Source organism: Callorhinchus milii, unplaced genomic scaffold, assembly GCF_018977255.1.
Source record: "Callorhinchus milii isolate IMCB2004 unplaced genomic scaffold, IMCB_Cmil_1.0 Scaffold3, whole genome shotgun sequence".
Lineage (NCBI taxonomy): Eukaryota > Metazoa > Chordata > Chondrichthyes > Chimaeriformes > Callorhinchidae > Callorhinchus > Callorhinchus milii.
In genome coordinates, this window is record NW_024704744.1 from 37369456 (window position 1) to 37385896 (window position 16441).

The 16441-nt window shown below is 44.3% G+C and overlaps 1 protein-coding gene across 1 annotated transcript in view; it reads right to left on the reverse strand.

Annotated features, from left to right (window-relative positions):
* LOC103189819 (sine oculis-binding protein homolog) overlaps window positions 1-16441 on the reverse strand; it is an 84310-nt gene that overhangs the window by 12125 nt on the left and 55744 nt on the right. Inside the window, exons 7-8 of the mRNA XM_007910343.2 lie at window positions 13330-13455; window positions 2176-4139 (exon numbers count right to left, since the gene is read on the reverse strand). Of these exons, the coding sequence (XP_007908534.2) occupies window positions 2178-4139; window positions 13330-13455 (2088 nt within the window). The 3' untranslated portion in view covers window positions 2176-2177. The remainder of the gene's footprint in view (window positions 1-2175; window positions 4140-13329; window positions 13456-16441) is intronic.

Here is a 16441-nt window from a genome sequence, read left to right on the forward strand (position 1 = left end):
GATTTAAGGTGGAATTTAAACATATTTAAATAAATTACACATTGTGAAGATAAAATAATAAATAAATAATAATAAGATGAAAAGTTATTAACTCCAGCAAGTAAACACTGCTTTTGATAACAAAACTGACACAAATAGTTTGCACACACCGCACTGCATTACTGGAGAAACGTTATCTGGAAACTCAGCACTGAAAGAGTTAATGTAGGTGAGTGTGATTAAATGTAACTGCTGGCCAGCACTGAGCAGCATGTGGAAAGCTGCCAGAGTGAAAGCAACCACATGCTGCAGCTGAATCTCAGACATGGACCTCCTGCGCAGAACAATTTTCGACTGAACATCAGAATGACTGTGAAAGACAGGCGCTTTCAGGATCTCTTGCAACCACATAGTCCAGGAAATGTGAGTGTAAAAGAAAAAGCTGAACAGCCTAATAAAGGCAGCTTTTATTGCTCCTAAATAAATTGATGACGAGAGTGCAGAGAGCAAAATAACGTTAACATTGACACTGTATTGGAAGCCAAGAAATAAAAACGATATTTTGAGGCTAAACTTAGGAACACAGGAAAATACAGGACAGCAAACAGTCACTGCGATTCCTTAGGATGGTCCCAAATTTCGACTAATGCTGTACAATACTCTATTTTTCAGTCAGTCAGGTGGTTGGTACATGCAGAAACCCATCACCATGCTTAAGGGTATCCACACCAAACAGATCTGTCTATCACCCACACATGGATATTTCCGTGTCTGGAATGGAATGAGAATTCTTTCCCTGGACGCATTCCGCTTACCCAATTTCGGAAAGTATTAGGCAAAGGTTGGCAGGAGCCAAGGTTTGGGGACCCCAGAGTATGCGCTGGGACACCATTGGAAATTAACCAGCTAAACCTGCATTAGCTTGCCACTAATATCTGTCTGGCAAGCTTTCCTGCTGCTTCTCCAGTGAGGACCACCCTACCTGTTGGGGCTTTGGCTCAGGGTTAACAGGAGCTGAGTGCTCTCAGTGCAGCTTTTGTATTGCTCAATCACATTGGATGTCAACAACGTGTTTATATTCTAAAACAAAGAAAGTATTGTAACCATGACCTTTGTTTATAGTTTCCCAGTGCTGGGGGTGTATGTGGAGGAATGAGATGTTCTCCGACGCATTTTACAGCTGTTAATCAAAGCTGATATACTAAATACAACAATAACAAATTACATTTATATAGCGTCTTTCACGTCAGGAGGACGTCCCGAGGCGCTGGACAGTCAGGGATCTGCACCTGAGCTGGTTGTTGGGATCAGGAGAGGCTGAGGACGGGGAAGGTAAGGGTAGGAGGGTGACCAAAATACTTCAGACTCCCCAGTTTCCTTTAAAAGAAATTAAATGGGAAGAAAGGGAATCTTTCTATGAGGCTGGGATACAGAGTTTCCCAACAAACTCAAAAGAGTGACACCCATCAACCCATTTCAAGTAGTAAACATTCAATAATAATAATAATAATATCTTGCTTGCAGGTTGTGGGTTTTTAGTGCTTAAAGGTGTCACAATGAACCACTCATTACTATCCTTGCCACAAGCATCCAGATTAGTCTTCACCTTGCTCCAAAATCAAATCACATTGAGAAAAATAATTTTCAACTCGAATATTATAAAGTGCACATATAGCAGTCACCAACTTTCAAGGGTACGTCTGTGCTCTTATCAGAATGAAGACATGTTAGAAAGCTCCTGAATGATAGAATACGCTATTATGTTATTTCATGCTTTTATAGAAAAACGTTTCATACCGTGCCATGTTTGAAGAGATAGTTTTTAGAGAGTAACAATTTAAAAGTTGAGAATTTCATGCTGTACTTGTGAGTGATTGATGTACCCAGAATCAGCAAGCATGAGAGAGCAGTGTCAGTGTACCACGATCCCAGTCATCTGCATATCAGCCATCTACCTGATCAGTGCTGGACACAACTACCAGTTTGAATGGTTAAAGCCTCACCAGGGGAGAAATGTTAGGCGTTGAAAGGGTTAAACACTCCTCAACCCCAAAAATCAATTTGTTATGTATTATTATAAGTGAGTTTGAAATGCTTTGCCGTCTTAACGGTCAGAAATGTCTTTCTGGAGTCCCCTTCGTTGTTTACTCTAAATATGCTGCCTTGCGGTTTTGGTAAACGCATTTCAAAACAAACCTTTACTTGTTCTGGTTTCGAATCCGAAGACATCTGCGTTTCAATGGCGGTTCAATGTCCTCAGGCCCTGTGTTGAGTATTGACGTTGAGGTTATGCAGGGTGCTATGGCAGTCTTTTCAGTCAGTTTTGGCACAGGCTGAATCAGGCAGCCCGTCTTGGGTACTACTCTCAAGGCATATGCATGGTCCTCATCTGCAGGATTATGATTTACATCCTGCTTGTCCACCCCACCCAGGGGTGATTCAATTGAGGCCTTCTTACCTGCCTCTAACTCCAGCTGACAGTTTGATGTGCAGTTCTCTTTGACTGATTCCAGCTCGTTGACTGCGGTCTCCTCCTGTTGCTGCTGCTCGTCCTGTAGCTGTTGCTGCGGCTGGTCTGATGCGTCGTCGGAGCAGGTGGAATTGTCCATACTCTTTGTGCCGTTCATAACCAGATTACAAGGCGTTAGACTGGAATCAACATCTGAGCTTCCAGAGTTTACCTGGGCAGTGCCACAGTGGGAAGAGTCACTACAAGCTAACACCTTTGATTCAACAAGGTTCAAACTAGGAAAATCCCTACAGTCATTACAGTTCCGTTTGTCCGGAATAGAAACAGTCAAATCTACAACACTGCTGCCTTCATTTTCGACTTTCACAGGTGGATGTAAAGGCCTGTGAGCGATGTGATTAAATCTGCTTCTATGACTAACAGTCAAGTCTATGACTTCATCTTGTGGAAAGTTTACTGCATTGGAGTAAGTAAAATCACTCTTAATTGGACCATTAGGCTTGACGGTTAGATCAACAACCTCGCCCCTGCTGGTGTCGAGAAGTGCGGCTAGCTGGTTCAAAGAATGGCCTAAGCAGTTAGCAGAGACTTCATTAGGTTTTGAATGTCGGTGCTGCCCCTTATCGGATGTTAAAGAAGCGCTTGGCTCTTTTGTTTCATCTCCATCGTTCAATGTGTTTGGAATGCGGCTGTCAGCATTGCTGGAAAAGCCATTGGTAGACTTGGAATCGAACATGTGTGGAATGGGAATGGGGATCGGAATAGGTACAGGCAGTGGAACAATAACAGGGTAGGGCACTAGAAGCGTTGGAGGAGGAACCAAGGGGGCAAGTGATGGCACGCCAAAATTTAAAAGATGCGGCATATGCATGTGGCCATTTGGCATCATATTTATGGGTGGAAAGGGAACATTAGGCAGCTGTGCTCCAGGGGGAAGTAACCCTTGATGATTCCCTGGTAGGGAGGGTGTTGATGGAGGGTGTAAGTGTGGTGAGAGCATTGGCCTATGCATGGGACTAGAATTAGGACCAATAGTTCGAGGTCCTCCTGGGGGACCAAGCCCTGGGATCATGTGGTTCGACAGAGGACTATTGGGACTAGAAGCATGAGGTCCTCGGATAAATGGTGGACGGATTTGGTGCATCATCTGCTGCTCCATAAATATTGGCAGAGGTACAGGCCCTCGATTTGTCATTACCATGGGGGGGCTCCCTGAAGGGACACCCACTGGAGGCACAATGTTGGCTGGTTGTTGGAGCTGCATTAGTGCAATATTTGGACTTCCGTTCACAGAAGCTGGCTTGCAGAGTGGAGTGGAAAGTTTGGCAGCAGAGCTACTGGCAGGATCAGATGGGGAGACGGCAGCAGAAGCCGAGGGGACTGTGACTTGAGTCTGCGCGGAAGGTGCCACAGGAGATGGGGCTTTTCTCCTAGCATCATGTCCTTTCAGTGGCATGTTCCAAGACTCTGGGGTCAGTAGTTGCACGCCTGTATTGTCTGATTTGCTTTCTACTGGAGGGTGCACATTGCTGCACAAGCCAGCAGGAAGGTTGGCCTGTGTCTCTTTGTAAAAAATGTCCATTTTGTACTGATTGAGGCATTTTGCACTGCAGAATTGTAGCCGCCGTTCCCCATCTCCAAAGTCCAGGTACTCTTTTGTGTGTCGGATGTGCTTGCACCAGTCGCATACCTGCAGTCAGAACAAGTGAAAACACATCAGAACATGCAGTCATTGGGAACTGAATAGTGATATATTACAAATAGTTCAAAAGGACATTTGTTCGCTTTCTCGTCACCTGCACAGATTTATTCTGTCATTTAAAGAGACAGCATTATTGTCAGTTGACCTACAGATGTCCAGTTTGCGGTAGAATTTCTTATTCCCGCAAACTGGATATCCTTCTGGAAATACTTTACGCAAGTCCATGGGAATTCTAATCCAATGTTATCCTCACATTTGATATAGTGATAATAATAATAATCCTCACATTTGATATAGTGCCTTTTAAGTTAGGAGGACGTCTGAAACCACTTCAGAGGATTTACTGTAAAGTCAGTGACTGAATTTTGTAGACAAATGCGCCAGCAATTAAGGCTGTGGGCGGGCAATGGGGGTGTGGACGGGCAATTGGGGTGTGGGCAGGCAGCAATGGGGTGTGGGTGGGTAGCAATGGGGCTGTGGGCGGGTAGCAATGGGGCTGTGGATGGGTAGCAATGGGGTGTGGGCAGGTAGCAATGGGGTGTGTGTGGGCAGCAATGGGGTGTGGGCCGGTAGCAATTGGGTGTGGGTGGGTAGCAATGTGGTGTGGGTGGGTAGCAATGGGATGTGTGTGAACAGCAATGGGGATGAGGCTCAGTTTTTATTTGGATCCTTCTCTGCTGGAAGCAACTCAATAGAAGAACAGTGGAAAACTGTGGGTTGGACAGTAACTCCTGAGCTCTGGTGGTCACACCGTTGGAGCTTGGAGAACAGCAAAAGAAAACAAATTACCTGGGGGCAAGCAAAATGTTTAGTGTTATTAATCCATTAAAAAGTTTTTTTGGTGGCATTTGCACTTCCCATTGCCATTGGCAGAAAGCTCCTCTGTCCTTTAGGAGCAGCTACTTAACCTTCTCTCCCATGTGTTTCTGAAGAAGTTGGCTCATGCTGTGCGAGCAGTTCAAAAGAGGCACTGGTCTATTCATTATAGACCTGCACTGTGAGAGTCCAGAGGTTATTGAGCTTCTAAAGGCATCACAGCCGAGATCAATCCAGCCTTTGCCCAAAGTTTACACCAGTACAGCTGCAACATAGTTAGCGATCAGGAATCCTGCCCCGTAGCTCATTGACAGTGATGTCAACATTAGTACTCCATGGAGGCTCTTAAGTGACTAGTTTCTCTTCTCTTTGTAGGTACATACAGGACATGTGCTGACTCTTTACATTCTCATATCATAAAATTATACAGCACAGAAGGAGGTCATTCGACCCATCGTGTTTTTGCCGGATCCACGACTAAATTACGGAAAGGCAGCACACATAACACACAGAACAACAAGGTGCATTTACTGAGCAATTCTTACAAATTAGATCGATTTCTGTTAGGAAATAATATCTCGGGATACAATATATAGCTTGGGATATGACATGTCATACAACTGCCAAGATGGTGGAAGGTGAAATGCATGGACCTTAGTCTTCTTGCGCCTAGCAAATTCTTATGTTCTTATGTTCTTCACGCATGTTTACATCTCAGAGCAGCTTTCTGCCAGTAACATATTACTTTTCTCCTGTTCAGAAGCTGAACAGCCCACTCTCCCGCACCTCTAGTAAATGCTGTACCATTCACTCCCTTCAAACATGACAAGGTGCTAAATGCTTCTTCTGTCCCTATTGTGTAAAAAATGCAATAATTTTAATATAAATGCAGATTTCATAAGTGGATTTCAGAGCCACAGCACCATGTAACTCTACTCCCAAATCCCCAGTTAAACCTCCACTCCCCAAACACTGCCAAACCCGCACTGAGAAATATTATTGCTGCTCAGATTTCACTGTAGCTTTCAGTTTCTGTGAATCAATAAAAATGAGCCAGTGGAGATGAGAAGGAAGCTTGCATCTCAGAGTTCCCCTCTATTTTATTATCTCTCATGTACGTTATCTCCTGCGTCTCTTTAGTCCTGCCTGTTCCTCAACCTCTACTGTTACCCTGTAGTGGTGCAAGGTGCAACTGGTAGATGTTATCCATCTGATATCCGAATCTCTGCTTACCCCTCCCTGCACAGAGATGGCACAAGCCCTGTTGAAACGGAATGGGGAAACAAACAAGACCCTCCTCTACGCCCATGCTTTCGGCCACTCTCCTACCCCTACCCTCCTGATCCCAATCCCATGCTCAGATCCAAATCCCTGACTGTCCAGCGCCTTGGGATGTCCTCCTGACATGAAAGGCACTATCCAAATGTAATTTGTTATTGTTGTAAGTTTAAAGGGGACAGTGGTTTAAGTACTCAAAACACTTTCTGCGAGAAGGAAGCTAAATACATACACGTTATGTCAGCCAGGCACTTACTGGAGTCGGGATGGATTTTTGTTTTGTTAGGCCAGGGTATTAAGAGATACAGGGCAAGGGCGGGAAACTGGACTTGAGGTACAGATCAGACATGATCTTATCGAATGGCGGAACAGGCTCGAGGGACTGAATAGCCTCCTCCAGTTTCTATGTTTCTATGAAACCCATCAATTCTCATAATGTTCTTGCTTACCCACCAGAAGGTGGAACCATGCTTAGTGTCTACTCTAACAACGATTCTATAACAACAACAACAAAATTACATTTATAGGGCGCCTTTCACGTCGGGAGGACATCCCAAGGCGCTGGATAGTCAGGGATCAGGACCTGAGCATGAGGGAGGGGTGGAGTAGGGGTGAGGGAAGGCAGAGAGGTGGGAAGGCGACCGAAGGCACGATCGAAGGATAGTCTTGAGACTGGCCATGAAGGAGGCAAGGGAGGATGCGAGGCGAAGGGACTGTGGGATGCAGTTCCAGAGTGTGGGGCAGAGAGACTGAAAGTTCGGCCACCGATGGTAGGGCAGGTCAGGCAGGAGACATGAAGTAGGCCAGAGCCCGCTGAGCGGAGGGAGCAGGCAAGTTGGTAGGGAGTCAGCAGGTCAGAGGCAGGAGGGGGCAAGGCTATGGATGGCCTTCAAAGTGAGGACAAGGTTCTTGAATTCGATCCTCTGAGGGATGGGGAGCCAGTGGAGTCGGGCGAGGGTGCAAGTGATGGGGTCACGGAGCCTGGTGCGCGAGTGTACATGAGTTTTGGATGAGTTGGGAAGGCCAATGAGGAGGGAATTTCCATAATCGAGCCTTGATGTGACGAATGTGTGGGTGAGGGTTTCGGCAGCCTGAGGGGTGAGGCAGTGGTGGAGTTTAGCAATGTTGCGGAGGTGGTGGTAGGCAGTGCCGGTCAAGGCAAGGATGTGAGGGAGAAAGGACAGTTCAGGGTCAAACAAGATACCCAGGTTCCTGACTGGCTTAGTGAGGTTGAGTGTGTAGCCGTGGAGGCTGATGCTGCCAGAGCCTGAGGTGCGGAGGCGCTGGCGCGAGCCAATCAGGAGGGCCTTGGTCTTGCTGACGTTGAGTTGGAGAAAGTTGTCCCTCTTGATGCCAGACAGGCAGGTCAGGACGCCAGTAGTCCTGGAGTTGAGGGTGGAGGCAGAGAGATAGAGTTGGGTGTCATCTGCATACATGTGGAAATTTACCCCGTGTCTGCGGACAATGTCACCAAGGGAGAGCATGTAGAGGGTGAAGAGGAGGGGACCGAGGACAGAGCCCTGAGCAACACCGTACAAGACAGTGTGGGGGCTGGAGGAGAAGCCGTTTGCTGAGACAAAGTGGAGGTGGTGTGAAAGGTAGGACCTGAACCAGTCGAGGACAGAACCTTGGAGGTTAAGGTGGGAGGAGAGGCGGTGGAGGAGGATTGAATGGTGCACACTGTCAAAAGCGGCAGAGAGGTCCAGGAGGAAGAGGAGACAGAGGGAGCCCTGGTCACACATGGTCAGAATGTCACTTATGACCTGGACCAGAGCAGTTTCCGTGCTGTGGGCAGCACAGAAACCCGATTGGAGGGGCTGATGAAGGGAGTGGGAGGAGAGAAAAGAGCGAAGCTGGGAGACAACAGCTTTCAAGGTTGGAAATGGGCCAGTAGCTGGATAGCTGCGATGGGTCAAGGAAAGGTTTCTTCAAGGTGGGGGTAATAGTGGCTGTTTTGAGGGGGGTACGAACAGTGCCAGTTGACAGGGTGAGGTTGACCAAAAACAATAATAAATTGGTCATTTTCAATCTACGACTGTTTGTGGGACATTGCTGTGCGCAATTGGCTGCCGTGTTCGCCCACAAATATACAGTCAATTCACTTTACAGTGTGTTCTGTGAAGCGCTTTCGGATGTCCTCCCGACGTGAAAAGCGCTATATCAAATGCAAAGATTATTATTATTATTATTATTATGATGTCGGTGAGTAGTGGGGCGAGGAGGTGGAGCTGGGATTTAAGGAGAGGGATGGGGATGGGGTCCAGGAAGCAGGTGGTGGGCTTCATGGAGGATATGGTGGTGATGATAGAGGAGGGGCTGACAGGTTCAAAGGTGTGGAAGAGGGATGGGTAGTGGTCGGAGTGTTGCGGGGCTGGTAGGGAGGGAGTGGAAGTTGGAAGGGCAGTGGCAGCTGAGCGGATTCCCTCGATTTTGGACTCGAGGAAGTCCAGCATTTCCCTGCAGGAGAAATTAGTGTTGCATTCCTCTCGATTATGCAACTGGTAAAATAATGTAAATACTACAAACGGGACAACAGTTTTCTCAATCAACTATACATCACAGCCTCTCTCATTTACAGTACCGCATTCAGCAAACTAGATGCTAAAAGTGCCCAGTCTTCTTAACAAGGAATTTGGCAATTTTCCCCCCCAAATTGATAAATACTTAACAGAATTTGTGATGAATTGCAAAAATACTGCTCAAGTGGTCCTGAAAATGGAGTCATGGTTTACAAGTGCACTACTCTGATTGTATACAGCTCCAATTAGCTGTGCTTGAACTTGAGGCACTGAAATTTACACAAATGGCCTCTGTTTTTATTCAAAGGGCACAGATATAGACTGGCACAAATGGCCTCTGTGCTCAGAAGCTGCTGATACAGACTGGCACAGACTGCCACTTTGCCTAAATAACAGTCACTACCCATGGAAATCATTTCTCATGAAGTGCTTCGAGATGTTTCCATTTGAAACGGTGACATTAGCGCCCACATTCTTTCTTTGAAGAGGTTGATTAATGCATTCAGTATCTCTAACCTGGGTCGCTCCTGAAATCTTGCACCAAAAACTCTGCTCTGTTTTTGCTTCAGGGTCAATTCTATTTAATATATTTTTTCTGCTCATCCCAGTTTTTATTTAACACGGACATTAGATTCGCAGGTACATAGTGATTGGTGGCACAGTATTAACGCTGAGTTTCCAACCAGATGGACTGGCCCTGCTCCTTCCTATGTTCTTATGCACTTTGACTGATAGTGTGAACAGATTGTCATAGCCCGCTGACACATAACTTGCCCCATGTGTGAGGCAGACAGGCTGCTATACCGACTGGACAAAAACTGACGCTCCAGTTACTGTCTATAACAAGGAGCAGTCCTATCATCAGTCGTTGAAGCACATTAATGCTTTCTCTCCATTGATAGACTGAGACCAGCTCAAAGCATTAACAGAATCAAAAAAAATCTGTATTCAGGAAGCAAGATTAGCAAACAAGGTTGGAGTTGACAGCTTGGACATGTTGTCATTTATCAACTCTCTGGACTGCTTCAGAAAGCACTTTCGGTCATTGTGTGATGAAGGTTTTGTCTGGTTAAATAAAAAATTGTGCGTGTATATGTGTGTGTGTGCTTTTCTATCCAGTCCTCAGATTCATGATAATTCTGCCTGGTTGTGACTTCATCTGGAAAGTGGAGCCTTTTGCTCCACTTTTCAGATGAAGCCACAGAAGGCAGTATCTGTTGCCAGTACATATAGTCCTGGTCTCACACACACACACACAAAGTACATTCAAGTGGAGGGTTTTGACTCTCTTTACTGCAGCTGCTGTGTTGACATTTAAAAATCCTAGGGTTTCTACTTTTTATTCTGAGCATGTGCAGAATGTATGTCATTGATAAGTTTTGGATCGCTAGCTATCACAAAATAATTTTTTGCCCTCAAAATATCCAGTCAATTCACTTTACAGTGTATCCTGTGAAGCGCTTTGAGACGCCTCAACAACGTGATAAGGCACCACATCAAATGCAAGGATTATTATTTATTATTATATTACCTCTATACCAAGTTGCCATTGTCAAAGAATAACACTACCACAGCCATGAGCTAATGCAATAATGATCCACACTTGTCTCAATGACTTTGTATTTTTGTGCATGTGTGGGTCTTTCCTTGAGACAGCTATTTACTCTGAACACGACTACCTGAATATTGATAGTAGAACCAAGGGAAAAAAGCCAGGAGCAAAGACATCTGATATGCAGGCACACTTCCAGCCTCCACTAACATTACTTCAGAACTGGTTAATTGGAAAAACACTGTCATGAAAGTCTCATGCATGCGTGAAGCAAACAGCATTTACTCAGTGATTTCATATGTTCCACAGATGAGTGGAACAAAAAACAGGAACCTTGAGGACTTTAATGTAAAAGCAGCAGCTGTACTAAAGTTCACTACTCAAGTATCAGTGTCTTTTACTTCTACACTGCTTTGGTTCTGTAATATAAGAGTAGTATTAAATGCTCTGTTTAGCACAAAGTTTTTAACTAATGTCCAACTCATTCCAAATTCCCATCATTTACAAATCCCAATTGTGTTGAGACCTTCAAATGGCTAGAGTTGAAAAAAAAACAAGACGGATAAGTACTGCACGTCTGGATTTATTTAGCGATTTGAACAGTCACCTCATACCCTCCCTCTCTGCTTTCAAAATTTATCTAAAAATCTATTTCTTTGGCTGTGTTCTCAGTCACTTCACACCATTTACCTCCCAGCTCAGGCTCCATCTGGTTTTAAGAAGTCCATTGAAAACAATTTATTCCCTCCAGGTTTTCCAAGGAAATAACCAGGAAAAACATTATCCTGCAATACTGACACTGATATACAGAGGGTATTGGGACCAGATACTCAAAGAATTGTGACCTCCCACAACGTAGCTGATCTGTGAAACATGCTCCTAAAAAGAAATTGATGCTGCAAAGATAATGATTATTGCTATTCATAATAATCATAATCATTTGTATTTGATATAATGCCTTTCATGTGAGAAGGATTTCTCAAAGTCCTTCATAGGATTTATTGTAAAGTATAGGGACTGTATTTTGTCCCTACACTTTACAATAAATCCTATGAAGCACTTTGAGAACTTAGCGATTGGCAAGTTTTAGCTGGTTAGATTTCAGCAGTATCCCAACACACACTCTGGGATCCCCAACCCTTGGCTCTTGCCAACCTGTGTCTAATACTCTTCCGAAGAAGGATATGTCCCTCCAAGAAGAGTATTCATTCCATTTCAATGCACATCTCAGAAAATTCCATTCGTAGGTGGGATCTATGTAATTCTAAGTTTGGTTTGGATACTCTTAAGCAAAAAAGTCATTTAATCATTTTTAAAGAGCTTATTGAACATTCACATTCAAACTATTGGTCTCAAATCCAGTGTTCAACCAACTGAGACACCTGGATATTCTTTTTCCTTTATTATCCACACTCGAGTGCTCTCAGAAAATATCTCCTGTGGAGTCCTGTAGCTTAGTGGTTAGAGCATTCACCTCACAAGCGAGAGATTGTTTGATTCCCGGCAGAGCAAAGTATTAGGCGAAAACATTTCGAGCGAAATACAGTTCCCTTATTCCACATGCCTCTGTTTGCCTAGCAGTAAGTATGAACCCATTTTTTAGTCCTTTGGCTGATCACTTTTCTAGGGGTCATAATCCCTTCAAATATAGATAAATAATCCTTGCATCTGATATAACAGTTTATCATGTCTTCGAGACGTTTCACAGAATATACTGTAAAGTGAATTGACTGTATACCTTGTGGGCGAAACGCAGCAGCCAATTGTGCACAGCATTCATTATAGCGCATTGCAAAGCTGGGAGATGTTGGAAGGGAAATCTAGACATTGTTCCTCATGTCCTCAGGTGACCCCTCTGCTGGAAGATACTTGTGTGTGGACTTCAGGAGATTCAGCTCAGCTTTCTGAGGTGAAAAGGTTACTCACTCAACAATAATGGTTGCTTGAGGGAGGTATCAGAGACACCCGTGGAACTGAGGGGGAAGTGTAGAAAAGAGAGACTGGTGGGGTATAGAGATGAGAGGATAGAAATGGGAGGCTGAGGGGAGGTTTGGAGGTGAGAGTCTCAATATTAAGGTCCCATATTTTGAACCACACAAGGATAAGGATTGCTGCAGGATTGACCAAACAACTGAAACACGTGGAAGAACGATGCTAATTGTGTTAAGTACACTATTGACGCTAGATGTAAATATACATGTGGAATCCTGTAGCTCAGTGGTTAACGCGCTCGCCTCGCAAGCAAGAGGACCTGGGTTTGATTACTGGGCAGGGCGAAACCTTAAACAAGTTTCCTTACTCCACACACACACATGTCTGTTTACCCAGCGGTAAGTAGGAACCCGCTTGTTAGTCGATTGTCGGATCACTTTTCCAGGGGTAATAATCCCTTTAAAAAAAAAAATAATTTGGTCACTTCAATCCACGACTGTTTGTGGGACACTGCTGTGCGCAATTGGCTGCTGCATTTCGCCCACAAAACATAGTGTCAATTCACTTACAGTGTGTCCTGTGAAGCAGTTTGAAACTTCTCAAAGACGTGATAAGACGCTATATCAAATGTAAGGATTATTAATATTATTATTATTAGGTTTGTGGCTGTAAGATGAATGTATCACTGACTATGTGGCAGATATTGGGGGAGGGAAATACAAGCTTGGTTACATTTTGCAATTTGTTGTCAGTGTCCAGAGATATCGTGTGAATTCGACTTGCTCAGTGAAGGGAATGGGTTCATTGGGCGTTTCCTCATCTTTATTCTTTAACGTTGAGCTTCCCTTGCCTGAAAGCTCTGGATATCCAGGTTACTCCTTGTAGCTGCACTTAGCCAAAATGATCATAATAAAAAGCGTTTTCACTTTTAGGTTTAACAGCTAAACTGCAAAGCAAAGTCTCTACCTCGTGTGAAAGGTATTATATAAATGCAAGCCATTGCCCTCCCCCCACCAATTTACTTTTTGGGCTAGAATTACAGATAGTAACGTACACCCAGTTGCGACTTTTTTCCACTCACCATGGAAGTTCTCCTAGGAATGGGCCAGACAGACTGACATTGCTTATCCTGTATTGATGATGTGCCAAGGTGGGCTGATATGTCATCATGTCCCCGGCCAGAAAGCACACAGGTTACCACTGCTTCCTGGAAGTAAGGTAAAGAACCAACTCTAGAGACGATAACTGGAAAAAGGCAGAAAAAGGCCAAGCGACCCATCAATTTGCTCTTTGCAGAATTCTCCCTCTCTGCTCTCCACACAATAAACATCTTCCCAGACTCCCAAAGGCAATCTAACGAGTTCCAGGACAGAGACGTGCCACCAAGGAATTGCTCAAAAATCCCCTTTCATCCTGCTACACCATAAATGACATTGAGTGCTTGCAGTAATCACCTCAGGCAACAACAGGGTCACCTTGTCTGGTTCAGAAGTCAAGTAGATATTGTGGAAGGATGGGCCAAAGAGCACACCTCTCTTTGATCTTGGGCTACTTTAAGTAAATGGGGCACAAGATTCTGACCGCTTGGCTGCCAGATATTAATAATCAACAGCGATAGGTAAGAAAATGAGTGAGATCAAAACTCATTAGAAAAAAAGATTCCCGTCCAAAATTGGTACCCTGATGATTAATGTGGTGGAGCTTCACCCTGAGCAGATGAAGGTTTAACTCCAGGGTCTGGAAGTCAACACAGGATGACCCTCTATGTAGAGCAGAAAGACAGTCTCAATATTTCTTACCTCCCCTGCTTCAAATTCAATGGTTTCAAATTAGACCTTTAATTCATTTTGCCGTTGTTTCGCTTGGGATAAATTGGCAAAAAAACATCTTTGACTGGTGTATTGATCCGTTTTGCTCCCAATGTCTACAGTGTTAGATAGAACTAAATAAATAAATATGTCTCAACCCAAACACATTCCTGAGGGCTCTGTGAAATTCTCCGCTGATATCTTTCGCTGTCAATAATTCATTGTCTAACAAATGCTGGTGCTGGGATAGGTGTGAATCGAGTGCCATTTCAAATCCTATCACATTGGTTAGTGCTGCCTGAGCTGGTTCACATCAGCTACAATCCAACGCGCTCATGCACTAAATTATTCAAATCATTAACAGATAGATTATCGCTAAGACTCAGAATTATTTTACAGCCATGACTGCTTAAGCATAACGGCCCTCAGGACCGGGGATTCTTTCCTCCAATACCAACCAGTATAGGGGTTTGGTATTGCTCTGAATGCATGTTCCTTATATACAGTATTGCTGTTCCCACCAGTCATTTTACTACTGCCCACTCCCACTGTCTCTTCTACTTTGCAGTTCTGTAGACAACCACTCCGAGACCTTTCCCACTCTCTTAATTTGTTGAGAAGCGTTAACTGTACATGGTGTATTAGACTCCTGTGAATGCCACAATGTTAAATATTATTCAGTTCCACACAAATTGTGGTATCAGTGAGCTCTAACGCAGGTTATGTTAACAACCCATATGCAAATTTTGTGGCTTGTGCTAACCATGTGCAAACACAAGTGAGCTTCCCTTGCCTAAAGCTCTGGATATCCAGGTTACTCCTTGGAGCTGCACTTAGCCAAAATGATCACAATAAAAAGCGTTTCCACTTTTAGGCTTATCAGCTAACTGCAAAGCAAGGATTCTACCCCGTGTGAAGGGTACTGTACAATGCAAGTTGTTGCCACCCCTCCATCAATTTACCATTTGGGGTCGAATTACAGATAGCAACATATACCCAGTTGCAACCCCATGTGAAGCGTCTGCAGCATTGAAGGCATGAAGCAATGTAGACATGAGAGGCTGCACCAATGTGCACAGAAACGTGTTAAACAGAAGCAGAGAACACAGAATAAAACAGAAACATATGTTTCCTCATCAAACAAGGCTGACTTCATCACATCATCTTATTGGGGACGGTTGAAGAAGGTTGAAGAAAAAGAAGCAAGAGACACTTCTTCACAATCATCTCTGTCATTCTTTAACTCGCTGAACATCAGACTACTCCTCACTGCAGTGCACTGGCCTGGCTGACTCCCATCTACGCTATCTGTGAAAACATGCCACTAACCTACAGAAATAGACTAATCAGAAGACAGCATGTTCTTGAGGGTGGGGTGGGGGGGGGGGGTGGGGGGGCAGATGGTGGGCAGGGAGACAGTGAAAATAAATACCCACCATAACTAAGCCAATCATCCGAGACATTAAAGACATAATTTTACCTTGGTGAATATTCCAGTGTTTGATTTAAACTCAGCAATAAATTTTCAGCCACTCCAGAAGGATCTGAGCACTGACAGCACACAGTCTGCTCCGGTTTGGTCAGAACGCTTTTGATTTGTGTTGCTTAATTAAGGCATTAATCAGTTGTCAGGCAGAGAAATATATTCCATCTATCAGCGCTGGTCAAAATCCCCCAAAGAGCAATACTCTGACACCTGACTTCCACAGCCTTGGACTGTGCCAGAGAGTAATTCTGCACAATGGGGAGCACAAACAGGCAATGAAAAAACGGATAACTAGCGATAACCGATTAAGAAAATAATATATAACGGGATTGTTTTAAAAAACAGAAAGTAAAAAAAGGAATGAAAATATTTTATTTTCAGAGGACGCCTTCCTGCTCAGAATCAAAAGAAACTCTAAACACAATAGCCAGGCGAGATATGATAAGCCTTTCATAATGTGAATACTCCAACCCCCATACAACGACGACAACAAAATTACATTTGTAAAGTGCCTTTCACATCAGGAGGCCCTGGACAGATAAGAGTTTACGGACCCGAGCTGGGGGTCGGGGTGGGGGAGGTTGGAGGGCAGGGGAGGAAGCAGGGAGATCGAAAGCACGCGTACACAACAACCATTCCTGTAGCTGTTTGCAATGTTTACTGGGGACTGGGAATCACACATCAAAGTTAATACATGTATTTTCGATGCTTGTGATCATTCTTTATCAATGTTAAGTGGCATGCACACACTCAGTGGATATTTTACATGTGTGTTACAGGGTTTGTATTTCCCATGTGCCAGTTATCAGCAGTTTCAGGCATTCACACCTATACCCCGCACCACCCCCTCCCCCCACACACAATAAATTGCCAATTATAATCTCTCTCATCGGGAAGGC